The sequence below is a fragment of the Amblyomma maculatum genome, chromosome 10, assembly GCF_055883805.1.
Source record: "Amblyomma maculatum isolate TAMU_Amacu chromosome 10, ASM5588380v1, whole genome shotgun sequence".
In the NCBI taxonomy this organism is placed as follows: domain Eukaryota; kingdom Metazoa; phylum Arthropoda; class Arachnida; order Ixodida; family Ixodidae; genus Amblyomma; species Amblyomma maculatum.
In genome coordinates, this window is record NC_139353.1 from 49104067 (window position 1) to 49130588 (window position 26522).

Below are 26522 nucleotides of genomic sequence, written 5' to 3' on the forward strand. Positions count from 1 at the left end.
GTAAAGGTTGTTTCGTTAAAAGACGCCTCGTCTTTGCTGGCACCTTTGATGCCGTCCGCCGTCCACGGAGCCGCAAGGCCAACGCTACAGAGGGGCCGCGCGCCGCACGTAATAACTGCTGGCAGCGGTACGCTACCCAGGAGCCACGCGACCCAAACCTAACAATGCTTATCCGAAATAAACCACCGACTCCTTTTAACTCAAATTGCGCTCAAATAATGCCATTTAGTCTCATGGTTATTTTTTAAAGAATTTTTTTGCTGTACTTGCCTGATCTATCAGAAGAATTTGGACGGATGTTCGCATCGTCTACGCCGACAGCGAACGAAAACAAGCCACTGTCCCAGCAATTGCACCGGCATATATGTAACTACTATTTCACTTTGACTAGTGTAATACTGATCATCTTTCAGCCTCCGCTAGGGTTTTCTCCCTATCCCATTTTCTTTCTTCTGTTTTTAACAGTTTGTGGAGATGAACCAGAGACACTCGTTGTCGGGTCTCCACAGATATATTTGGCAGGAGCCAGGCGGAAACGGGACAGCGAACCGCCGGCACTCAGTCCTGCTGCCTTGAAGAACGAGCTGCTCGTGCTTGGTAGGCTTTCTGAGGCTTTCGTCTTCTTTTGCGTCCAGACCCCGATGGCATACCACAGCCCCCCCCCCCCCTCTAGCGATGAAGCCATGCGCGAAGGGGAATGGCGGAAAGCGGACACTGGGAGTGTGCATTGTACGTCGTGAGAACTGGCACGATCGGGAGGGGTTGCAGTGGCACAGTTTGCGATGATGTCTGAGTCAAGGGGGCGGCTTTAAGGCGATCAACGGAGTTCGGGGACGTTCAGGTCGGGGGGACGTGGATACGATGGGCATACTGGCGCTGACGTGGTGGAATGACGTTGCTCAAGCGCTACGTAGTTGGCAGGTGTAATCTGTGACGTCAGCAGACGTGGGTAACGAGGGCTCGAAGCGCTCGCCAGGGACACGGAGAGTGGTGCCAAACGTTAACTCTGCTGCACAGGTAGAAGAGTCATTATGAAGTGCGGTGCGGAGACAAACTAGGACGAAGGGTAGGCGCTCAGTCCATGGTGCAGGGAAAGCGGACGCCTTAAGTGAAGCCTTCAACTGCCGGGGAAAACGCTCAATGATACCATTTCAAATAGGGTGGTAAGAGGTCGTCTTAATGTGGTTGACGCCGTGGAGCCGAGAGAGGCTAGCAAATAATGCTGAGTCAAACTGACGGCCACGATCAGTCGTAATGGTGGAAGGGACAGCGTAGCGGCTTATCCAGAGTGTGCGATTGACTCCGCCATTATGTCCAAAAGGGACATCGCTTCAGGCCCCCTCGTGAACCTGTCAATGCAGGCTAACAGGTAGCGGTGGTTTCCGCAAAAAGAGGACCGACAATGTCGACGTGCAGATCATCCGGATGCAGGCGTCTCGTCCCCGGATGCAGGCATCCGGGGACGAGAAGGATCCAAGAGGAGTCGCAGTATGTCGGTGCTCCTTACTTTGCTGGCAGCTAAGGCACGTGCGTGGCCAGCGGCGAACGTCGAATTTGATGCGAGGCCAGACAACGAAGCGTGACGAGGCGCTGAGTTGCGCGAATTCCAGGATGAGCCAAAGAATGGAGGGCATCAAACATGGTTCGGCGGTATGATGGAGGCAAGTGGGAGCGAGGGCGACCTGTCGACGTATCACAGACGAGAGGAACGGCGTAGTCTGAGGCTAAGACGTCCCCCAATACCAAAAAGGTGTAGCGCGTGCGAAGCCGTTGCAGCTCGGCATCGGCTCGCTGAGCAGCAACCATAGCCGTAAAGGCGATTATTGGCCGTTCATTGCCCGTCGCATTTACTTCAGCGCGAGAAAGGGCATCGGCAATTATGTTCGACTTGCCGCTGAAGTGATGAATATCGCAGAAAAACTCGGAAATATAGGCGAGCTACCTCATTTCCTGAGGAGCGTAGGAGGAACTTCTGGATGCCCACGCAGACGTCAGAGGTTTGTGGTTAGTCAAGATAAGAAAAGTGCGTCCTTCGAGAAAATGGCGGAAGTGGTCCACGGCTGCCGATGGTGCTGCAGCGGCGCTCAGAAGGCGCAAGCTTCTAGGAAAAGAAGTTGATTACCCGCCAAACACCAGCCACGAACTGTTGTAAGACTACGCAGAGAGCAATGTCCGATGCATCAATCATGACGGATGTGGGCGCATCACATTTGGGATTGACGAAGAGCGTGGCGCCGACGATGACAGCTTTGATGCCACTGAATGCGTGGTCAGCTGCATAGCTCCAAGCGACAAGAGCTGTCAGCTTGCTGTGGCCCGGAGAGAAGGTCGTGAAGAGGCTGCAGTAGTGCAGCGCAGCGAGGAATGAAATGCCGATAATAGTTGGCGAGGCCAAAACATTCGCGCAGATGCCGGATAGTAGTGGGCCAGCTAGGGAAACTGAGTTATGGTAAGACGGGCCGTAACGGGCGAATGCCATGGGCGTTCACGTGATGGCCGAGAAAGTCTCTCTACAATGCCAAACGCGTTTTTCGGTCCATTGACCACAAGACCAAAGCGGCAGATCCTGGCAAGGATTTGATGCAGATAGAGCTTGTGGGCCTCTGTCGCAGGGCTGAAGACCAGAATATTATCAAGATAGGCAAAGAAGCACGTCAAACCGCGCAGGACTTTCTCAACTAAGCGCTGAAAACCTGGGCTCCATTGCGAAAACCGAAAGGCATATTCAGATATTCAATCAATCAACGGGAACTGCCTTGGTTGGTTGGTTGGTTCATAGGAAGGGAAAGGCGCAGTATCTGTCACACTTGCTCTGTGGACACCTGAACCGCGCCGTAAGGCAAGGGATGAAGGTGGGAGTGAAAGTGGATAGAGAGAAGGGGGGGGGGGGCGTAGTGGAGGGCTACGGAGTAATTTCGACCACCTGGGGATCTTTAACGTGCGCTGACATCGCACAGCACACGGACGCCACTTCATTTCGCCTCCATTGAAACGCAGCCGCCGAGGCCGGGATTCGATCCCGGGAACTCCGGCACAGTAGTCGGGCGTCTTACCACTGCACCACCCCTTTCTGCCTTTTCTGTCTAATCGGTGATATGTGTTTCCTGTAAAAAAAAAATCTAGAATTCTCTCTATATCCACCTTTACAGTGCTGTGAATGTGCCAGCCGTTCCATTGTCATTCTTACACTGATAAGGAACGGTCCGCAGTCCGAAACTGCTGATGCGACGAACATTCAAGAAATCTGTATGGCACCCTCCTATCTTTCTCTCTCTCTCCCTCTCTCTCCCTCTCTCGCTCTTCGTGGGTTCGGTCCCCACCATCGGCACGTTGTTTTTTCTTCTATATTGTGTTTAATTACCTTTCCCCTAAGCAGATTACATTACTTATTTCTGTGATTATCCAAGTAACAATTAAAACAAAAAAGACATAAAACATAATCCCCAATGCTTTCCTTGGCCTCGCCGACTGTTGGCTTCTTTCCTTCATGTATTATAACGAGCACCCTCATTTCCCCTTCATTTATCTGCTTGTAGCTTACGGGGGTCTCGGTTCTGGCAGTCTTCAAGGCATAGGTAGCGTAAGAGGGTTCTAGCACAGCTTTCGCCCTCGCTCTTGATCACGTTCTACCTGACGTTGGCGGTAACACAGGACGTTTCACGTCCGCCGCTATGGTTGAGGGTGGAGCTGGTGAACACTCTCATGGTTTGTATACAAACAACATTAGTACCCGAGAAAGTAGCAGGGGGGACAGCGGCCGATGTAGCTCAGTTGAAAGAGCACCGGACGCGATATTCGGAGGTCGTGGGTTCGGTCCCCACCATCGGCACGTTGTTTTTAGAGCGCAGCTTTTTGGCGTCCGTTCCTGGGTTTTGCGTCGGCGTCGGCCTCGTAACCAGCTCCGCCCCCCTTTCATACCCCCAGCGCTAGCGCGTATTTGGGTTTGCTCGGTACGGTGGCTCCGCAAGGGACAAAACGACAGAAGAGACGAAGAAAGCGGGCTGTTCCGACTAGCATCTACCACCCCCAGGAGCCGAGCAGCCTAGCGATTAGCAGCGCATGCTTTTTCAATGGGCGTCATGTTGGACGCGGCACTAGCTTGAGAGAGCCGATAATGCTATTGTTATTGCTTCTTTGCTAAATTAAGTACATGCCGCCCCCCTCCCCCCTCTTCCTGCGAGTCTCCGGTTGTCAAAGCGCCGGCTCGAACTTAATTCCTTTCTTCGCTCCTCCTCCAATGCAACCCCTGTGCGGTGGCAATCACAGAGCCACATCGGCGCCGGCGGATCTGTATATGTGCACCGCCCGAGCCGAAATTGCCGCTGCCGTTCTTTGTTAAAGGAATACGTGTGAAAAATAAAAAAAAAAAATTCTGTGATGGGGCATACATGTGTCGCTCGATTTCTTTGCCTCAATCTATCGAAAAGGTGAAACAGCTTATTTGCAGCGCTCAAATTTCGCATTAGGAAGTAACGTAATCGTCGGTAATTTTTTCTTCCACTTTGTGTTTAACTATCTTTCCCCTAAGCAGATTACATTACTCATTTCTGTGATTATCCAAGTAAAAATTAAAACAAAAAAGACATAAAACATAATCCCCAATCCTCGCCGACTGTTGGCTTCTTTCCTTCATATATTATAACGAGCACCCTCATTTCCCCCTCATTTATCTGCATATATATATATATATATATATATATATATATATATATATATATGCATATATATATGCAAGTTGCAAAACGGCTTTGACCGTGCTTGCGCAAATGGAACTCACATTGCTCAAAGCCAATATATAAATACATATGTATATATGTATATATATATATATATATATATATATATATATATATATATATATATATATATATATATATATATATATATATATATATATATATATATATATGAAGGAAAGAAGCCAACAGTCGGCGAGGCCAAGGAAAGCGCTGGGGATGGGACATTTTTTTTTATTGTTTACTTGGATAAGCACGGAAATTAGTAATGTAATCTGTTTAGGGGAAAGATAATTAAACACAAAGTAGAACAAAAACAACGTGCCGATGGTAGGAACCGAACCCACGACCTCCGAATATCGCGTCCGGTGCTTTTCCAACTGAGCTACATCGGCCGCTGTCCCCCCTGCTACTTGCTTGAGTATTTATGTTGTCTGTATACGAACCTTGAGAGTGCTCACCAGCGCCACCCTCAGCCATAGCGGCGGACGTGGAACGTCCTTTGTTACCGCCAGCGTCACGTAGAACGTGATCAAGAGCGAGGGCGAAAGCTGTGCAAGAACCCTCTTACGCTACCTATGGATTCAAGACTGCCAGAACCGAGACCCCCGTAAGCTACAAGCAGATCAATTAAAGGGCAACTCCGGGGGGTTTTCAAATATTTTGAGATAATGATTGCATTGTATTCGCTGGGAACCCCTCTCTTCGTTACACTAAGTCATTGGTTGAAATAGTGACAAAATAATTTTTAAACAGCAATAAAACAAAGCTGCGAAACCGAAACTGAAACTCTTGCAAAGCTTGCATGGCGTCATGACGTTTTTGGTGACGTCACACTCAGTATCTCCGGTGGCTCGCCAGCCTCGCCTGCGCTGCCCATGCCATTAGTATGCGATTGAAGCGAGTCTAAGAGCTAGGTGACTCGATGCACGCGAAATAATTGACACAGACAGCAGTGAATCCTTATTAAAACTGTTAGGGGCTCTCTTGTACGACTGTAGCGACAATGATTCGCTGCTAGCGCACTGCCCGCCTGCCGCCACTGGAGTCGGCCGGCGGCCGACGCTGTCGATGAACGGATGAAACGGACAAGATGCTAAAGCGCCGATTCAGAAAGGTGAGTGTTCACGCTATTGAACGGCTTGTTCGCATTCTTAAAGTACTATTAACATAGCTCGACTGTTTGCAGGTGCTCGTGCAGGTGCTTACTGAATAGTGAATACACAGGTGATAGTGCCCGCTTACTACTTTGCACCAAGTTTGCACTCCGTAGGATGAACATTCTGCCCTATTTCATTTTTTTTTTTTTTAAGACTCTTCAGTCATCTTTCTGTTCAGTTAACCTTGTCTTTGGGTGAATATTCTGAAAATTCTCTCAATGTTCGTTTTGTGTGCTCCACCTGCCTTCCAATGCGTCCGCGATGTGCCAGCTCATTGCACGACAGGAAATGCAATTTTTGGTTACCTCGCTTGTATGGTGAGCTGCTCGAAATTGTTTCTCAGCATGCGAGCTTCTAGAAGCAAACTATTCACGCTAAGAGGGAAAAAAAGAAATACGAGCAGTGCGAGGATTGCGCCCTCCGCAATTCGCACTTCTTATCTCGCTTACACATGCGCGCTAAGAAGAACCCGCTGAGGCAGTCTGTGATTGTATCATGGGAGACTATTTTTTTACCGTCCATTTATAAGCCCACTTGTTACATTGTTAAAGCGCTGCACACTGTTTTATTACGATCATATTTGGGGACACTGTCCTAAAATAAACGCCCGGGCGGCGAAATGGATAGTTTGTCGCACCAGTGTCTTACGATTAATTCATAAATTTCAAATATCTTGTAAGTGTAATTCTAGGTGGTCACGCGAAGAGTAAAAGGGACAGCGAGGCCAGGCATCGCGTTTAGTACGTATCCGCAAACTTGTCAGGTCCACACTTGACATTGCTGCGCAGTTTATTTTTCCATTTTGTGCATTTATCTGTGCACAATTAAAATTTAAGCACAGTCTACAGCTTATATCTGGTTCAAATCACAGTACTAGGAGTAGCAATACTGCATAGCACAATCACACAATGGGTAAATAAGAATGAAAAATCAGACGCTTAGTAATAAAACCAGATAGACAAGGAACACATCACAAAGCACATCTACTTTTCAGGTAAGAAAGTGCAAAGCTTGAAAATTTTTTTCCTGGCCAAGAAACACCAACCTACCAGAAAGCCAGACTCATTTTATTCATAAAATATGCCTTAGTGCTGATCCTTGCATAAGCACGGAGCATATTTAAGTGTGAACTGTTGATAATTGAACATTAGTTATGATGCCAGAAAGTTTCAGGTTACATTTCTGTTCATATCTTCCATGAACGAACAATCTAAGACGAAAGACTTGTTATGAGGTACATTCAAGGGTGCCAACAACCAATGGTACATAGGAAGGCATAGGGAATATTGTAGATTCAAATGATAATGTAATCATGGAGATATATGATTAGAAAGTTGAATAAATGAAGACTATATATGCCGCTGGTGGGATCCGAGCCCCCAGCCTCAAAACCCCCATGCTTTCCTTGTTGTTGGTAGCTGTTAGTATGTCTCTTCCCATGAAGTTGCCTTCTTATGGTCGAGGGAAGTTACGTATATAGCATAGATGTTATTTGTGTGGTAGGTGTGGAACCGCTTTCGAAGAGGGCGTCTTCAGCCACATCCTAGGTGCGCTTTGGGACTGATCTGCTAGGCATTTTTCTTCGCCTTTACCAAAATGTTCTTATTGCATCAAAACTAATGAGTGAAAAAGTAACTACAAAGCAATAACTACAGTACAGGAGACGCATGAATGAGCACTTGTGGTATACTCTGCATGTTTAGTCTTGCACTTCTAGTGCAGCAAAGTATGCCAGCTGTATTCTTTCGTATCTCTCATCAAAAATGGTGGCCACTTTTACATTGTAATGCAAATGTTGATTCCACTTTTCCTATCGCTGGTCTTCACAGGTGTCATTGGTTGAGAAAAGAGCAACACTTTGAATTACTGCTTAGGCATCTTTTGTGGCCATGTTTGTTGTCAATGTTTCATCCTTCCTAGTCACATTCCAGCATTTACGAGCTATTGCGCCCTGGAGCCTCCCTATTCTTTGGCTGCCAGCTGTCTTGCTGAATCGCGTAGAATTACGCAGGAGATAGTGCCTGCTTACTACTTTGCACCCCATAAGATGAACATTCTGCCCTTATACCATTTCATTTTTGCTTTTTGAGACTCTTCAGTCATCGTTCTGTTCAGTTACATATTGTCTTTCGGTGAAGTTTATTCTGAAAATTCTCTCAAGGTTCATTTTGCATGCTCCACCCATCTTCCGTCCTCCTCTATACTGAATAGTCTTCATTCTATCCAGCTCTGACCACTCAGTCATCACTATCACCATTCACTTCAGAGTTCCTTTCCGAAAATATGCACTGCTTGACTACTGCTCACAGAACCACTAGGGGCAATCCTTCCCACCACCAAAACATCCAAAACATAACAACACTACTTTGATAAACATGCATACAGTTCTCTTACATTGCACTAAGTGAGCCAGTAGCGTTCATCAAAACAGCTCTTCATCAAAATCCATCCACATGGAGAAAGCTTGTAAAACAGCCAGAGACTGCAACCAAGCAAACTCGCATCATGATAAAGCAAAATTTCCCAACATTTGTGGTGATCTCCACAGTTTCTGATTGCCCAAAGTATGACAGGGTGTGAACATGTGCTCACTCACACTTTCACATGCTACTTACATCAAATCAAATTCCTCCCCAAAAAACAATGATGGTGCACATACTATACAGAGACAACCCATAAGCTTACATTGCTAGCTAAACCACTAATATTCGCCCACAGTTCTCAGTGTTTACAAATTGTGCACTCAGTAGCTTGGAAGCTCCTTTCCTTGCAGGCTCCTGATCACAACAATGAAACCTCCATTTTGCTTGAAGGAGGAGCAGCTCAGTTTGTCTGGTAAAGTTGAGAACTTAATGAAGTTTCATGTTCTGTCGCATGCTGAATGCATTGTTGACCGAGACACTTTTGAGTCTTCCAGAGGAATGGGTTCTAAATGAATGAAGAGTTTTCTTTAGATTGGTAAAGTCATTCTTGGGACATATGAACATGCTATGAACAGTCCTACAAGCAGAAAGCTTACATGAAGTTCAACTTATCTCGTTGGTGGCTTGCCGTAAGCAATATTTGTAGTCAATGAAAAAATGTCTCCACCCTGAAAGTCGCAGCTACTTTGGCGACTGAGCTAAATTTGTTGTTCATCTTCAAGCTACTTCACAGAATCACTAACAAGAACCAGAATTCAGAAAACTTGAATGTGCCCTCAAACGCTGTACAAGCACATACAGGTTCTATGAAAAAGATGAAGTGTATCAAAAATTATGTGCCGAATCTATGAATGGCTTATCAAACTGTTTTCAGTTTTCAGCAATAGTTCGCCTGTTTAAAAAGCAAAACCCCTACATTCTTTTCTTTTTCATCATTCAAGTCCTGTACTGTTTACAAAACACACTATGGACACTATTTATGCCAGAAATATACAGTACACCTACCACTACCTACTTTGAAGATTATAATTTGCTATTTCCTTATTTTTGCATTCTGCTGAAATCTGCAGTTGAACCCACATTTAGAGTCCTTTTGCATTAAAATTTTGCTCCAATTGGTATGATACATGAAAAGTTAGATACATATTTTTTAAGTGGTTAAAATCTATTAATGGTAAAAATCTCTGAATGGTGCTTCCCTTAGTATACAGTCCTCTTCAGTTTTTCCTTCCTGCTGTACATCTTTGCAATTTTCAATTTTTCCAAAGCACATCTATGGCCCATACTGCATTGCAATAACTTGCATTATGTGACTTGTTCTCACCTGCACGTCACATGCTTTAAAAAGCCAAACATTCCTTTTCATGCAATTCTGTGGGGGACTACTTGTACACAATGCGCCTCTGCACATGGCTCTGAGCGCATAGTCTGCGTAGTTGGTTTATGATCAGGTGAATTAAGTACTTTGCTTCCATGAAGCTACAATAAGAGGAGACAATGCTCTTTACACTGCACTCACTGTTACTATTGCTCCAGACTCCAAATTTGCCAATTTTAGTTTCAAAGTAGTTCTCACCAGCTGCTTGCTTGCTTTTCAACCACCCTTCACTACGTGTAATGAAACCTGGTGCTGCAAAGGAACCACCAGCAATGTTTCATAGACTGAATTATTTTTTAGGTTCAGTTTGTACGGTTTAACATCTCAAAGGGACTCTGTTATGAGAGACGCTGAATTATTTTTTACTTGCTTCCTTGTTTTACTTTAGCTCCTAAAGCCAGGAGAGCACTTTGGTCTTTTTATTCACATTACATGCCTTGCTCCGGCACAAACTGCCACCTGCAATGCTGCCCCTGCATATTCTATCTTGCAAATTATCCCTTAACATTTTGCACTATGCACAGTTTGGCCCCCCCACCACACATCCTTTCTTTTTCTCAACAGCACTGCATACTTTGGTACTATCACTCGTACCCTGCTTCCACTTTTTTTCCTTGGCACTAAACATAGCGTGTTCTGCATGCTTTCTGCCATCTTAAGTTGGTTCAATAGAAGCTGCTTTTCAAGCTGAAATGCAGCTCTGCCTTGTACGTGTATCTCTGCTGTTGCCTATTAACTAACTTTAAAATGTGCTTGCATCCCCATTGTTGGCCCCCTCCATTAGCTGCATAACCAATAGAAAAAGAAAAAAGGCTGATTTGCCCTTCAAAGTATCCTCTGTGCAGCAGCAGATCTTCTGGAATATCAATCATTATAAAAACCAGTCGACGTCAATGGCTGAAACGGCCTTTTCTAATTGTATCTTAAGCCGTATCTAACTCTAAACACAATATGTTCTTTGAAAGGGTGCAGTAAGCAGTTGTACACCAAGACAAATACATGAAACAACTTATTACATTGCAAGTATATGCTCCACCTCATTGATTAGGGCGCTCGACTGCTGAACCCAAGGATGCGGAGTTGAAACTCTGCCTCGGCAGCTGCTTTTCGGTGGAGGCGAAAAGCTAGGCTCTTGTATGCTGTGTGATGTCGGTGCAAATTAACAAACCTGGTCAAAATTTCCCCTCCATTATGGCGTCTCTCACAGCCTACTACATACATAGGTAAATAAGAAATCAAGACTGGATGATAATGTGCACCTATCAACCATAAAATGTAGCAGTACAGAAACTATTGATCATGAAGTCAGTGCAATAGGCTAGCGGTGCAGTATGTGAAGGGGTGGCAGCTGCAGCTCATGACTGCTAAGTCCTTCCTTCATTTCAGTCTGCTGACACAGCAAAGCGTGACTGGCGGTTCTGCACGCTTTCTTCCTTAGATGGTTTTGGGCCATGTTTTGCTGAGATGGTCTCATGGTGTGTGCTCTGGTACATAGCCTGGGCTGCAGAGTAGGATGGCCACTTGCGAACACACTCAAGTACGGAATCCATCAAGCCCAACACATAAGCTGCAACAAAAAACGCCATTCAAGCTATGTTAAAAGCTGAAGTGAAATACAGTATGTTCTACTTCTAGCATTGTGAACAGAAAATACCAGCCATATACACATTGCAACGAACTTTTAAATCCGTTGAAGATGGCACTCAGTACCTTTAAGGCAAAACTAGCGAACTAGAAATGCAAACAAAAAGCTAGTCCTACATACAGGAACTCAGACACAAGCTGGAAAAGTTTAAACACATGTGTGCCCTTGGTATGACTATTCAAAGCATTGCAATGATAGTGCCTGTACTAGAGTATAGAGCACTGAAATGTTTGACAATGCTAACAGCTACACATGCAATTTCATGCAGTGATTGTACTTTAATAATTTAGGTCTCTTGTCATAGCTTTCTTACTGTAGCTTGTTGATTCCTTTACAGGTGCTGCTGTCCACTGCTTTTCTGCCCGAGAAAATCGTTGGCTGTACCTTGGAGCCCCTTCACCATCAGTCATGGTACCTCTGTGGCTGTTATGGTTGTAATGTATAGCAGCAATCTGTATCCTGGAAGTAACAGAAAATGTTGGAGCATGTAAAATTGCATGAAGCAAAGAAATGCAGCCTATTTGTGAAGCCTCTGAATGTGGTCATTATACATATAACATGAAAAAAATCTTGGAATGACAACCCCAGTGCTTTTTTTCCCAATTGAAATTAAATTTGAAGCCTGTATTCCTTGCAGTACTCTGATCTCCCGTGTAAAAGTTTGCGCCTGAAAGTGGTAGTTTTTCCGCAAGTGAATTTTAAAGAAAAGTGCCCCTTGACAGCAGCCACATCCCATGATCGAGCTATTTGCACGGGCACCCGATATTGTGATTATTGCTGGGTCAAGGTGGTTGGTAGGTGCAGTGCACGAGATATGCAAGCAGTTTTGCACCATCCCAGCATGCTTGATGTGATGTGTGTGCCATAGTGGTGGGTCACTGAAACCTTTATTGTGCGGTGGAGTACACCAATTGTTCCAGTGTGACGATGGCTGTAATCTACCATAGGTTTCCTAGTGATCACTAAGAACCTTTGCTACAGGTGGATGAGAGCTGTCCATCTTGCCAACAGAACTCTGAGCAAGCATCCTAGCTTGTGCTCAGAAGATTTTGCGCCTCAGTGTTGTGAAAACACTGCATATCTCAGAGAGACGTGATTATTTATTAGGAATAACATTAACTTGATGAGCATCTGTACCTCAGTGAAACCTTTAGACTCGCGAATGCTTCTTTCTGGAGGAGTACGAAGGCAAGTTCTGTGGCAACATTGTTGAAATTCAACCTCCCATTGATGCCGTCAACTGAATGAGGCATGGCAGTGAAGAAGAAGCAGGTCATGGCAAGTTAAAAAAGGTTCAACTTCAATTTTAATTCAATTAGAAGTGGCCACCTTGGAAGAGTACACTCCGAGCAATTATATAATAGCGATTCCGTTGGATGTTGTGTGCTCATCTGCATGAGCCCTGAGCCTAGGCTTATTGCAATTGGTTTTCATTAGGTAGAGGTGACGTGCAAGGAAGGTGCATGTGAGTTTAGAACTATAATATGCTTCTTTTATTTTTTTTTCTGTACCTCTTGCTTTAAAAATCTGTTGTGAACAAAAAGCCGACACTGTTTGATTCCAAATAGTGCATTGGCAACTTTAGAAAATATTACGTGTGTTGACTGCAGTTTCACTTCTGTGAATAAACCATTGGAAGTCTGTGCCCATGGATTTGTGGCTTTTTGTTCTTGCTGTCCTTTTGGCTACCTCAATCACACCCTTATGCTTTTTTCCATGCAAGGTGAAATTCCTTTTGCTAACATGGACTGCAAATCTGAGGCACATTGCAGCTGTGTCACAGAAACTTTAAAAACATAAATGAAAACTAAATAGAGGCTCCACACAGCTGCCTATGCATAAAAGATGTGCGGCTATCGCTCTTATATTCAAATGAGAAAGTCTTGTAGTGTGCACTTGGAAATGTTTTCCTGATTTTTCCCTATATACAACCAGGAAGCGGCTGCCGGTTTCTCCTGCTCAAGCGGCCCACAACCACCATGCAAACATGCCTTTAGGTTTAGGCTATATAACTTAGCTTACTGGTATGAAAACTGCGGTAAGGAAATGAAGGCTGATCTGCCTTATTTTTGCACTGCTGTAAATTATGAACTTCCAACAACGCGTGCAGCTCACAGGCTAAATCAGACGGGTTACAACTAAAACAGGTGCAGAAATAAACATGTTGCTTTATGGCTCTGGGCTTTTGTAATGCAGCAGTAAAAAAAAAAAAAAGCCAAGCTCGTAAACTAATGGCGAGAGCAATAATAAACACAGATCCACCCACCTCTTCCGTCAGTGTGCTTTGAATGAAGGTATGTAGGATTGTCGAACTGTAGCTGGCGAGAATATCTCTCTAAAAGCTCGCCGTCCAAACAGACCTTCGAAAATTGAGCGTAAATTATTTGGGATGTATGGCCTCGTGAGGACTCTGTGCACCACAGCAATGTTCCAGCAGTAGATTCTCTCGTGAATCGGCCGGCACTCGCTGCACGGACAGCTATCAGCGGGAACAACACATTTTTTGTTCCTGCGATCGTATCGGAAATGCATGCATGTGGAATGACCTTACAACCTACGCGACCCGTCATGTGGCTGGCTCTCGGGGCGGTGGTTGCAGTACAGGTTTGGTATTATTAATTTTAACGCGCGAGCGTCGAGCGAACTGCTTGACGGCGCCTTATGATGGAGATAAGCATGCTACACGGCGAGAGTACGCGCACCCGCACGGAAAGAGAGCGTCGTCTGCTACACTGCTCCGATCAAGAGAACACGCGCAGCACAGCGCATGCGCTCAAATGGCAAACGTGATTCCTTCTTTTTTTTTTTTTTCTATTACGAGAGGCTGCGCTGGGGACGAAACACGGTTAAGATTAAAAAAAAAAAAAAAAAACAGCAGCACAAGGAAAGCACCGCCTGAAATGCGAACCTTCTTATTTGAGGAGCTCTCTTTGAGATGGGAACACGGTAAAAGAGATACCAAGGGAAGCACGTGTGCTCTACTGAGCGACGTCTCTCTCTTTTTTTTTTTTTTTTTCGTGTCCGCGTGATCGGAGCAACGTAGCAGACGACGCTCTACATTGGTGCGCGAGCGCGAACTCCCACCGTGTTGCACCAGCAGTTTAGTCGACGCCCGTGCTTATTATTACAAATAATGGCGGCTCTACATGTGATGGGCTTAGGTAGGTACATGAACAGCGAGCCGTACGTCCGGCCGAAAATCGTCGAATTAGTCGCCTGTTCTCCGCGCTTCCACACATATCGGCAGCGCGGCTTCGGGTTCCGATATAATCCCTAGGTTTTTTTCTTTTTTGTTTGTTTAAAAACTGATCTAGGGACTTTAGGCTCCGATTTCTGCGAGACGCAAACCGAAACAGAAACCGCTGAGGCGCCTTGATGTGATATTGGCTGTGACACCATGCGGCGCGGCTCCGCATATTTTCGAATTACCGGGAGGCCACGCTGTCGACATGTCTGACAGTTCGGAGTACAGTTTCTCAGAGAACAGTGCGTCTTTAGACGATTCATTTCATGATTTCCTGCCGAACGACTCGCCCTTCATGTACGACCCACCGCCGCGGCAGCCAGCTGGCTCACATGACAGGTCGCGTGGACTGCAAGAAGGAGCCGGCCTGAACTCACAGAAGTAAGTACACGTGCATGCATTTCTTATACGATCTTCGGAACAAAAGTTTATGTGCTGTTCCCGCTGACAGCTGTTCGTGCGGCGAGTGTCGGCCGACACAATTTGATGAAAGACTCTGCTGCCGGAACATTGCCGCAGTGCACAACGTCCTCACGGGGCAATGCATCACAAGCAATCCTCTATTTTCGAAGCTCTGTTTAGATGGCGACCTTTTGGAGGTGAATTCTCGGCAGATACAGTTCTACAATCCGACATACTTTGAGCACGCCGACGAGAACAGGTGGGTGGATCCGTGTTTATATCGCTCATTTGAGGAGTGACATTCGCGAGCTTCTCAATTTTTTTTTTTTTTTTGGTGATGCATTACAAATGTTGACAGGCATTCTGTTTATTCGCTGTCTGTTTTAGTTTCAACACCTGTGATTTAGCTTGAGGCTGCGCTCGTTGCTGGAGGTTCGTCACAGCATGAAAATTACGACTGATTGGGCCTTTTTCTACATACCTGTCAAATTCTAGCAGCAACCAAAAATGATCATAATTTCGCTATGCAAAGGTTCATTTTCTTGTTCTGGAGTAAAATTTTAAACTTTGCATTTATTAGACATTTAAGAGAATAATTATAATCTGTTTGTAGCCAGCTCCATAGCACTCAGTGTATTTGCATAGATGTAAGGGCAAACTCCGATAATAAAATGGTATGGCGGATTCATACAGCATCCTTCATTCTCTGAATGTGATTTTCGTTTCAGGAAGCTGAGGTATACAGCCTATAGGCTGTTTGTATGGTGGGTGTGGGGCCACTTGGGCAGAGGGAATCGGCAGCCCCTTCCTGGTTGCGTGCTGGGAAAAATTAGGAAAAAATTTCCAAGTGCACACTATACGACTTTCTCGTGGGGATAGGTGAGTGATGCTTGCAATATCTGATACATAAGCAGCTGTGCAGAGCCTCTGTATTAGCCTTCATTTCTGTTTTTGTTGCATGTGCCTTAGGTTTACAGTCCATATGTTAGCAAATGAAATTTGATCTTACATGAAAATAAGCATAAGTGTGAAACTGAGGTACGGAAAGGACTGCAAGAGCAAAAAGACAACTCATGGGCACAGACTTCCAACTATTTATTCATAAAAATGAAATTGCAGCCAATTCAAAAGTGTCTGCTTTTGTTAACAGGTTACTAAAGCAAGATGTATAGAAAAAAAAATGAAAGAAGCATATTATAGTTCTAAACTCACATGTACCTTCCTTGCACGTCACCTCTACCTAATGAAAACCAATTACAAGGACACACCGAATAAGCCTATGCTCAGGGCTTATGCAGATGAGCACACAACATCCAACGAAATCGCTATTATATAATTGCTCGTAGTGTGCTCTTGCCAGGTGGCCACTTCTAATTGAATTAAAATTGAAATTGAACCTTTTTTAACTTGCCATGGCCTCCTCCTTCATTGTCATGCCTCATTCAGTTGACGGCATCAATGGGTGGTTGTAATTCAACAACGTTGCCACAGAGCCTAACTTCGTACACCTCCAAAAAGAAGCCTTTGTGAGTCCAAAGGTCTCTCTGAGGTACAGATGCTCATCATGTTGATATTATTCCTAATAAATAATCACGTCTCTCTGAGGTGTCAGTGTTTTCACAACGCTGTGGCATAGGATGTTCTGAGCACAAGCTAGGATGCTTGCTCGGAGTCCTGTTGGCAGGGTGTATAGCTCTCATCCACCTGTCGCAAAGGTTCTTAGTGATCACTGAAAACCTATGACAGATTACAGCCGTCGACACACAGGAACAATTGGTGTACTGCAACGTACAATAAAAATTTCAGTGACCCACTACTGTATCACATTAAGCATGCTGGGATGGTGCAGAACTGCTTGCGTATCTCGTGTACTGCACCTACCAACCACCTTAATCCAACAATAATCACAGTATCGGGTGCCTGTGCAAATTTCTCAATCATGTGATGTGGCTGCTGTCAAGGGGCACTTTTCTTTAAAATTCGCTTGCGGAAAAACTGCGTCACTTTCAGGTGCAAACCTTTAACACAGGAGATGAGACTACTGCAAAGAACACAGGCTTCAAATTTAATTTTGGTCAGTGAATATCGAAAATCTACTGGAGGTGCCCTGTAAGTGTGTAGTTGCTTTTGCTTGCAACAAACACCAGTGGAAATTACAAGGAACAGTTTTGCAATCTTTATATTAGATACAATGTGGAGGCATTAGCTCTTATATTAGCACTCCCTGCACCCTCACCTGTCATTATCACGTACAGTGTTATTACGGCATAATTAAATTATTTGTATTTGTTAGTGCAGTTTGAAACCATTGTGCTCATGTTATTGCATGCATTGCTGCCTGCAACTGTTTTAGTACATGAGCCATGTCTTTTAGCAAAACAATTCAGTATGTGCTTGAAACCTCTAAGCATCCACCAAAAATACGCCTCTCCTACTTACTCACCCTTTTCACTTTCAGAAGCAGCAAAAAGACAAAAAGTGGTGCCGAAGTGAAATTCAGACAGACTGGGAATCCAGTGCAGTTGCAATAAACATTTTACGAACACTCACCTTGCAAGCATCCCTTCATATGAAAATTTGCTGCTCTTTGGGGCAAAGTGAATGATTAGGCTATGGAATGCTTCTAGTCCATATGTTTGACTGGAGTGCGATGCATGCACAATGTCCTTCAGAAGGTGTGGTGATTGCAAAATGGCTTTCATTCTGCAAAAGGATTCTGAACCTGGAAAAAGAATGTAAACAAATGTTACGAGATGAACTGTGCACAACAGAACACATTCTTTTCGCATAAAGAAATGTGAATAGTAAATTTGGCTGCCAAAAAAAAAAAAATAAATTGGAAACAAATGTCAGCACAGCAACCAAGACTGTAGGGTAAGAAACTAAGTGAAGTTCCTTCAACTGGCATACTGCGACCATTGTAGCCCATCACACACTTTTGAGTGTGTTGCAGGCTGATCAGCTTTTGGAAAAAAATTCCTCGAGCAATTATGAAGAGATACATTATCATACCCTCAATCATCCAGTCTCGTTCAGGGATGGCCTCATGATAACAAGAAGGGTGGAGTGGGTCTGGGTGGTGGTGCACATTGATTACATGGCGTATTATCGAAAGCCATCTCGCCAGAAACAGCTTCTCATTACCACCACTGTTCGTAGCGCACCAGTATAGGTGGCGAATAATTGTCTTCTTCCAGCCCAAAACAATGGTGTGCTGCTTCAAGCAGCCCAAAGCTGTTAGCTTCTTCTTGAGCCCTATCAAAAGAAAGCCATTTTATAATGTATGAAGAATAAGAGAGGTATAAACTAGTTTGTGCATGCTTAACTAGTAGCCTCCGCTGATAACTTACCTTTAGCAATGTGCCAAACATCAAACAGGTGGCGGACTTTGGGGTGGCAGCTTCTCATGAATGCTTTGATTTCACTATGGCGGTCGGTCACCAAGCTTGTTATCATAATTCCTGCATCAATCAGGTGTTTCAATGCCCTTCCTAGGCCCTCCTTCTCCATCCGACTGCTTGAGGTGACTTCAGTCGACTGGGAGAAAAACAGGCAAAACATGAAATGAAATAAAGCAGCCAAATGCATAAACATACTTGTGCAGTTTACTAAACCTGCCCATGGTCGGACTTGAGCAATGGCAGTGTGCGCTTCCATACAGCCTGCATAATTGCTGCAAATACAATGGAAGGTCTATCCGAGTTTCCCTCTGCTGCTGCTGCTGCTAGGGGCATGACGGACCTAGCCTCTCCTGGCAGCTCACTTCTGTGGCTTTCGCACATAGGCTTTCGCCGAAATATAAAAAAATAATGCAGAGGGCTCATCTACGTCAAAAAATAAAAACATAAAAATGTGAGCACAAGTAAAAAAAAAGTTCAAACTTCATAACATATTTTCTTCAAAAAGCTGGCTCTAAAAACTGTAAAAAAGGGAAATCGCTCTCCCGTTTCATAAAATTGGCAAGCGTTGAGATGCGGGCTAGTTGGTTGCTCGTTGTGGATTAAACAGCGCAAATGTGCCCTCCATTTCTACCTATCTCTATCTATTTATGTGCTGTTTATTCTATTATAAATTTAGGCTGAGTACATATATACTGAGGGATGGAGATACTGCACTTTTATTTCCAGTTCTCATCTCTCGCAGCATGTAGATACGATGCAAGGCTGGCTCACGACCTAATAGACAATCTCTTAAACAAGCTTTGGTGAACGCAAACATGGAAAGACAGACTCAACGGGTGAAAGTTTTGGCTTCCGATTAGCTGTGTAATGTGTGATTTCTCGAAGGGTGAGCTGCATGAACAGTCCATAATCGAGTAATATATGCAAGTTGGCACAGGTAAAAAAAGATAAGTATTTTTTTATGTCATATGACAAATATAAGCTGCCACTGATTTAAAAGGACATGCCCGGCCATGAAAAAGTCCAAAGAAAAGTCCGACCATGACCAGCCTTTCTCTTCCTGGAGTATTTAAAGCATAACAAAGGAACTAACACAGAGTGAATGTTGTAGCATTACATATACCCTTTTGCATCATGGAAGAGTTAAAAGAGTTAATCATTATTAGCAGCAACATGCTGATACTCTGTAAGCACATGCCTTGCTGCACATATTTGTATATTTGTATTTGTTCAATTCGAACTGAAGTTTTATGTGCAGCATGACTACCCATAACTGAGGCCATATGAACCCTTCATATAGACAACGCATGTTGATAAGTTTAAATGCTGCACTGTATGCACCTTCAAGATTGGTGCTTTGACAAGAAGCATCCTTTCAATTTCATGAAATAACAAAAGATTCTAACCTTCACAAGCTCAATGTGCAGTACTTTGTTCAAAGTGGAGTCCATGAGTGAGTAGGCGCAAAAATCTGCTGAGTGCCCAGGAGAATCGCACCTGCCATCACCCGCCAAACAGAGAGGCTGGCCTCTTAATGGCTCCATGAGTTTTTGTTGCTCTGACTGCCATGTCTGGAATAGAAAGCAGAATAAACGAACTAGATTTATGAAAGTATCCATAATGCCTTCAAAAAATGCTGCTCTCTTAAAAGAAACAGATGAGTGATTGCTGCTTAATGAGGCCTCTTGTCTACTTGGTTGATACCAGCACTTGGTGTGAATTGAAAGAACCTAGACTTCCAAATTCACATCTTTAGAAGACATTGTCTAGGCTCCTACATGCAATACACATTTCTCCCTTGCATGATTATAACAGCATAAATCTATGGAAAACCTTAACAAAAGGTGTCTATGCTCAGCATTTAACCAAATGTACCAAGTCATGTTATGCAACGGAGAGTGAGAAAGACCTAGTAGTCTTTGACGGTTCACTCATTTTATGAGGTACAAATCGTAACTAGTCTCCCATCTGATCTATGTTTGAATACTCTTGCAGGAAACCAAAAAGTGCATTTTATTTGCAAATGCGTGATAATTGAAATGCTGTAAATTCTCTTGAAATTGCTTGAAGCAGCACACCATTGTTTTGGGCTGGAAGAAGACAATTATTCGCCACCTATACTGGTGCGCTACGAAGTGGTGGTAATGAGAAGCTGTTTCTGGCGAGATGGCTTTCGATAATACGCCATGTAATAGATGTGTTTATCACTGCTGTTTCAAAATGAGGTAACAATGGCACCATAGATTTCATTTCCTTGCTTTTATTTTTTCAAAGATTGTGGCAGCTTTATTTAGTAACTGAGAAAAGGTTAAACAGAACCAGATGCCAAACAGATGAGAGTCCCTTTCAGCAGCTTTAGAACTCTGCTTTAATGAGTAGTAGCTGGACTCCTGCTGAATTATTTTGTGCCTAAATTTGCTATAAGAGTTTAAAACTGCAGTATGTGAACAAACACCTTTTCATACGAACCTGCTGTACTGCTGGAATAAGGTAGTACCGTTGAAACTCGAAGTACTGAGTTTTCTGCAGTGTTTGCACTCCCATCACCGACATGAGCCTCATGATCTTAGTAGGACTGCTGCCAGTGAAAAGGATTGCAGAGCAGAAGAGGATATTCCCCACCGGCTTGTCGCCAATTACCGGCTGGCTATACCATCTCTTCGTGTGAGCAGGAGCTATGGGACAGGTTATGGTAGCAGCAATCATAGTCCCAGATGCCACAATCTTGACATCACAGCCCTTGGCCCCACAGACCTGGCAAATGCTGAGCAATTCCATCAGATTTGTGTGAAACACAATGTATTTTTTGTCATCCGTGCCTCCCTCTTGAGGAGAATCCAGTGGATGTAACCTGCATAATTTCGAATGCACACTGCATGGTAAGGACACTGTTTAGGTTAAGCCAATACATCCCTGCTCATGGATGCCTCACAAATATATCAACTACTTACTCTGATTCACTGTCCTGTTCATCACAAATGTATGACGTGTCCACAGTTTGCTCTCTGCAACATGGAAATGCTTGTTTTAGAGTAAACCTTGGTGATGTATAAAACAGCTTAAATCTTGAAGTTGCATCAGAACAACTGCATGTAGAGTATCATGAACACAAAGACCAGGCTTCATAAATGACCCTATATGCACTATTTACTAATATATATATATATATATATATATATATATAATTTAAAAAGCAAATTTTTCTGTGCAACAGAAAAAAGTTTTAGGGACACAATAACAAAAAAAATGCACCTGTTAATTTCTTATGCTTGTTTACAAACAGGCATTATATAGTAGCATATCCAGTTATAACAAAAACTGCAAAGCTCAGAGGCACACCTACAATTTTAAAATGCACCTTTACTTGTATTGAGCTGTAGTATTGCAGCACTTTGGTTGTAATGCTGTGCAAAAAAAAAAAAAAAAAAAAAAAAAAACATCACAGCGATACACTAGCCTTACTGCTGTTATATACCTTCTTCAGGCCTAAGCACCTGTCAGCATAATTGAAAGATATGTATATAATCTCAATGTTCCTAACAGCACACAAGAGAATTTGCATCCATAAGACCGAAAGTACATTTTTATGACCTTCCCCAATGCTCAGTTCTACTACATTCTATGCCTTTGGGAACATGCAATATATTATGATACATATGCAGATAAACATGCAATCTGAGGTGGCATTTTGTGCCAGTTGGTGTAACTAAGTGGTGTGAACAAACTTCACATCGCTTGTTGTGTACTGTTTCTCCTGTTCTCTTGCGCAGTACTGCAAATAAGCTGTCCTTTGATAGCAGGAAGGTAACCAGTACACAGCAATGAACTTTGAAGATTTTCAAGATTGACTCTACACAATTACTGTTACTTACAGATCATCATCATCATCACCACTGTCTGAATCACTGGAACCTGAGTTGTCCGGCCAGAGACAATTTTTCCTGAAAGAATAATGCATTATTAAGACAACTACACATTATCCCATTTCCCTCAGTAAAGTCATGAGATAAAAAAAAAACTTTTCTTCAGATTTCTTGTTGGTAACTTCGTGATGTCTAGATTAAAAGCCAGGACCAGTGTGCACCAAGACGTCTGACTTTACAGACTTAGCCAAACAAAATGGCAAACAGATTTCAAGGTGTGGCCAGAGTGATCATCATAAAAGTAGTAATGTTAATTCATGGTACTGAGTGAAATCTTAGCTGGTGTATGCTTCAGCCACAAAAGCATCCACCCATGCACAGTCATGCAACTACAAAGGAAGGCTTTGTAGATTTCTTAAAGTCATTCCAGCTGATGAAACAGGAACTGGGTCTAACTAAAATATACTAGAATCATGGATTAAGATGAACTTTTTCGACTGCAAAGATTTCAAGAAACAGTACTGTCATTCGTAGATGCAATGCCTAGGCAAGTTTGACCAAAATATATTTCAGAAAAGCAAGTCTCAAAAAGAGCACAGACTAAAAGTGCAATAATGAACTGAATCTTTATCATCCAAATCAAAATTTTTGAAATCTTGCATACCTGTATTCATCAAAGGGGGGAGCACTAACACCAGGTACCGGACTCGAGCATCTGGGATCAGGCTGTTCTAAGTGTCCTTGCACATGGAATGTATCTGTCTGGGTGGCACTGTCCTCTGTTGAGCTTAGATGAACTTGCGTGCCTGTAAATTGGAATAGTACAGTCATACAGTGGTTTACTACTGAGTAAACATGTGCTCACCAATAGATGTCATTTGGACCAATGCCTGCACTGTCTTTGAATATTTCTGGACAGATGTTTGCACTGAAGAATTTTTTGTGCGTGGCACAGATGCCCCAGAAGTGCCTGGCTCACTACTGTAGAACGTTGAATTTTGTTGGCCGGTTAGGTCCAAGTTCTCTACTGGCTCTTCGTCTGCGATGGCCGAATTAGTAGGGCACACATACTGCTCTGTGTTCTGCACTGCCTGTGCTTCAGAGGTGACAGCTTCATCATCAGGACTGTTTCCATTTGTGGTCTGTGCTGGCTCTTCCTCTGTGCTGCCTTCACCAACAGGGCATGTAGGTTCATCGGTGCCTTCCACAAGCTCCCACTCACCGCAGGCATCCTTGACAAGCTGTTAAAAATAAGAGAAAACTATTCAGAATGAAAAATTTTGGGGGCACTTAATTATCATTATGTCATGACAACATATTACATCTCTCAGTCTCAGCAAGTCACTCAAACAATTTCATTTTGCTGAGTCATTCTTAGCCATTTTCAATATAGTCTTACTCTTAATGCAACTTTATTTTAAGTCAGTTTATGTTGACTTTTTTGTGTGTACACAACCTTTGCCGGGTGCTGGCTTTTGTTCACAATGGGGCTACTATTAATTGCGAATGCATTAAAATAGCACAGCAAATACCTATTAATGTAGTGAGCAGCACTATCACAAGGAGGCTATCAATGTGATACGAAGCAAGATGTAGGGGAGGTGCACGGTCTTCTATAACTGCCTTTCTCTCGGGAAACGGCTTGAGTTAAATTTCAGAAGTTTCATACAACCAGAAACAGCGATGTTGGATCTCCCGTCACTCGAGTCAGTAAGCGTACCGCTGCCAAATCGTATTTTATTGCACGCCGAGAGCGTGTAAGTATATATAAGTATACACATGTACGTAAAAGACATGTAACTTGCTCGCGTGACGCACAAAATGCCATATTTGGCATGTGCACATCGAATATCTTATATCCGCTTTCACAAAACTGTCAAAACAAAAATAGACAGCGAAAACGGATATGAGCGCCTCGTAACAGCTTTGTGACCTAGGTTGTCAAGTTCATAGTTGAAGTGGAGCGATTTGAGCGAGTTGGTAGCGATTCATTGCAACGAACAGCGCGACGGGGACTAAAGAAAGGTCAACACAGAATGAGCGCATTTTTTTTTAATACAGAAACTATTAAGACGTGGAATACAGCCCATTGTACAAGAAATGTGTTGTAGAAGTGGAGCGATTTGGGCGAGTTGGTAGCGATCCATTGCAACGAATAGCGCGATAAAATACGGGGGCTAAATAAAGGACGACACAGGAAGAGCGCTCACAACAGTTGTCGATAGCTCAGCTCTCTGAAGTTGCAGAGGACTAAAATACTTGGCGCACATCTGCAGACCGGAGGCAAAATGGTAATTTGTTTTGCGCGCTGCTCAGGCGCCAAAACCGTAGCTCGAGCTACGTCGGTTTTGCCGCCTGAGCAGCGATCGCCTTGCATTCGGTACAAAGTTGCGTGTTTAAAAGAAGGAACCTTTTCTTTGCACCCCCAATTAGGTCAGAACTGAAATTAATATGACGACTTACCTCTTTGCGTTTCCTTTTTATTGCAGCGCCTCGGTATATGGGAGGTTTAGCAGACGCATTGTAGGCAAACACAGTAGGCACGGCATCAGCCTTCAGGCGCCTCCTGTAGCCTGGCTTCACCAGCCCGAACATTTCCTTCAGATGCACACTGTCTTTGAAACATTCAGGAGTGAAATGCGCCGAGCAGATCAAGCTCCTTGGACTTGGAGACCAGTTGGCACGCCGAACAGCATGAACCCATTGCGCCCGCAACTTCGGCTCGGACGGGAAGGCGTGAAAAGAGACCTCCAGCCTTTTCTTTGAAGTGTTTGCGCATCCCACAGCACAACAGAAGCACCCACCCCCGCCCATCGCGGGAATAATAACGAAATCGCTCACAAAATGCACTGATCACTACTCGCCGCTGTCAACAGTCAACATACGGGCAAAAAGTACCGCTACGGCGGGCCGCGAGCGAGCGGGTACTGAGTGTGACGTCGCAAAGAGGCAAGCACAGTGTTGCCCGTTAAAATCGCTCCTCTTGAGGTCACGATTTGCTCAGGCATGCCCGTAACTTTAAAATTGATTTGCATAAAAACTACAAACCGCACAGCTGTAAAACTTGGTGTGAAAGTTCATAGGAGAGAGAAAAACATGGTGTAAAAATTTTATTCAAATTGGTGGACCTCGAAAAATCCCCGGAGTTGCCCTTTAAGGGGAAATGAGGGTACTCGTTAGAATACATGAAGGAAAGAAGCCAACAGTCGGCGAGGCCAAGGAAAGCGTTGGGGATGGGACTTTTTTTATTGTTTACTTGGATAAGCACGGAAATTAGTAATGTAATCTGTTTAGTGGAAAGATAATTAAACACAAAGTAGAAGAAAAAACAACGTGCCGATGGTGGGAAACGAACCCACGACCTCCGAATATCGCGTCCGGTGCTCTTCCAACTGAGCTACATCGGCCGCTGTCCCCCCTGCTACTTGCTTGAGTATTTATGTTGTCTGTATACGAACCTTGAGAGTGCTCACCAGCGCCACCCTCAGCCATAGCGGCGGATGTGGAACGTCCTTTGTTACCGGCAGCGTCACGTAGAACGTGATCAAGAGCGAGGGCGAAAGCTGTGCAAGAACCCTCTTACGCTACCTATGGCTTCAAGACTGCCAGAACCGAGACCCCCGTAAGCTACAAGCAGATCAATTAAGGGGAAATGAGGGTACTCGTTATAATACATGAAGGAAAGAAGCCAACAGTCTTGAAGCCATAGGTAGCGTAAGAGGGTTCTTGCACAGCTTTCGCCCTCGCTCTTGATCACGTTCTACGTGACGCTGGCGGTAACAAAGGACGTTCCACGTCCGCCGCTATGGCTGAGGGTGGCGCTGGTGAGCACTCTCAAGGTTCGTATACAGACAACATAAATACCCAAGCAAGTAGCAGGGGGGACAGCGGCCGATGTAGCTCAGTTGGAAGAGCACCGGACGCGATATTCGGAGGTCGTGGGTTCGGTTCCCACCATCGGCACGTTGTTTTTTCTTCTACTTTGTGTTTAATTATCTTTCCCCTAAACAGATTACATTACTAATTTCCGTGCTTATCCAAGTAAACAATAAAAAAAGTCCCATCCCCAACGCTTTCCTTGGCCTCGCCGACTGTTGGCTTCTTTCCTTCATGTATTATAACGAGTACCCTCATTTCCCCTTAATTGATCTGCTTGTAGCTTACGGGGGTCTCGGTTCTGGCAGTCTTGAAGCCATAGGTAGCGTAAGAGGGTTCTTGCACAGCTTTCGCCCTCGCTCTTGATCACGTTCTACGTGACGCTGGCGGTAAC

The 26522-nt window shown here is 44.1% G+C and overlaps 3 protein-coding genes across 3 annotated transcripts; 1 reads left to right on the forward strand and 2 right to left on the reverse strand.

The window, feature by feature from the left end:
- Window positions 1-7626: 7626 nt before the first annotated feature.
- Window positions 7627-21227, reverse strand: LOC146176340 (uncharacterized). Its single transcript, XM_084582693.1, has 7 exons — window positions 20859-21227; window positions 19796-19960; window positions 18339-18525; window positions 18001-18243; window positions 17539-17710; window positions 11656-11801; window positions 7627-11264 (listed from the first exon to the last, which is right to left on the reverse strand). Exons 1-7 carry the CDS (start codon window positions 21165-21167, stop codon window positions 11080-11082), a joined length of 1407 nt encoding a protein of 468 aa, XP_084438819.1. The 5' UTR covers window positions 21168-21227; the 3' UTR covers window positions 7627-11079.
- LOC146176341 (P2X purinoceptor 7-like) lies at window positions 14374-17748 on the forward strand. The gene is made up of 4 exons (XM_084582692.1): window positions 14374-14967; window positions 15038-15247; window positions 15717-15867; window positions 17447-17748. The coding sequence occupies exons 1-3, from the start codon at window positions 14792-14794 to the stop codon at window positions 15865-15867; spliced, it is 537 nt and encodes a 178-aa protein (XP_084438818.1). The 5' UTR covers window positions 14374-14791; the 3' UTR covers window positions 17447-17748.
- LOC146176342 (uncharacterized) lies at window positions 21167-25315 on the reverse strand. The gene is made up of 4 exons (XM_084581287.1): window positions 24716-25315; window positions 23118-23493; window positions 22262-22330; window positions 21167-21240 (listed from the first exon to the last, which is right to left on the reverse strand). The coding sequence occupies exons 1-4, from the start codon at window positions 25064-25066 to the stop codon at window positions 21167-21169; spliced, it is 870 nt and encodes a 289-aa protein (XP_084437413.1). The 5' UTR covers window positions 25067-25315.
- Window positions 25316-26522: the final 1207 nt, after the last annotated feature.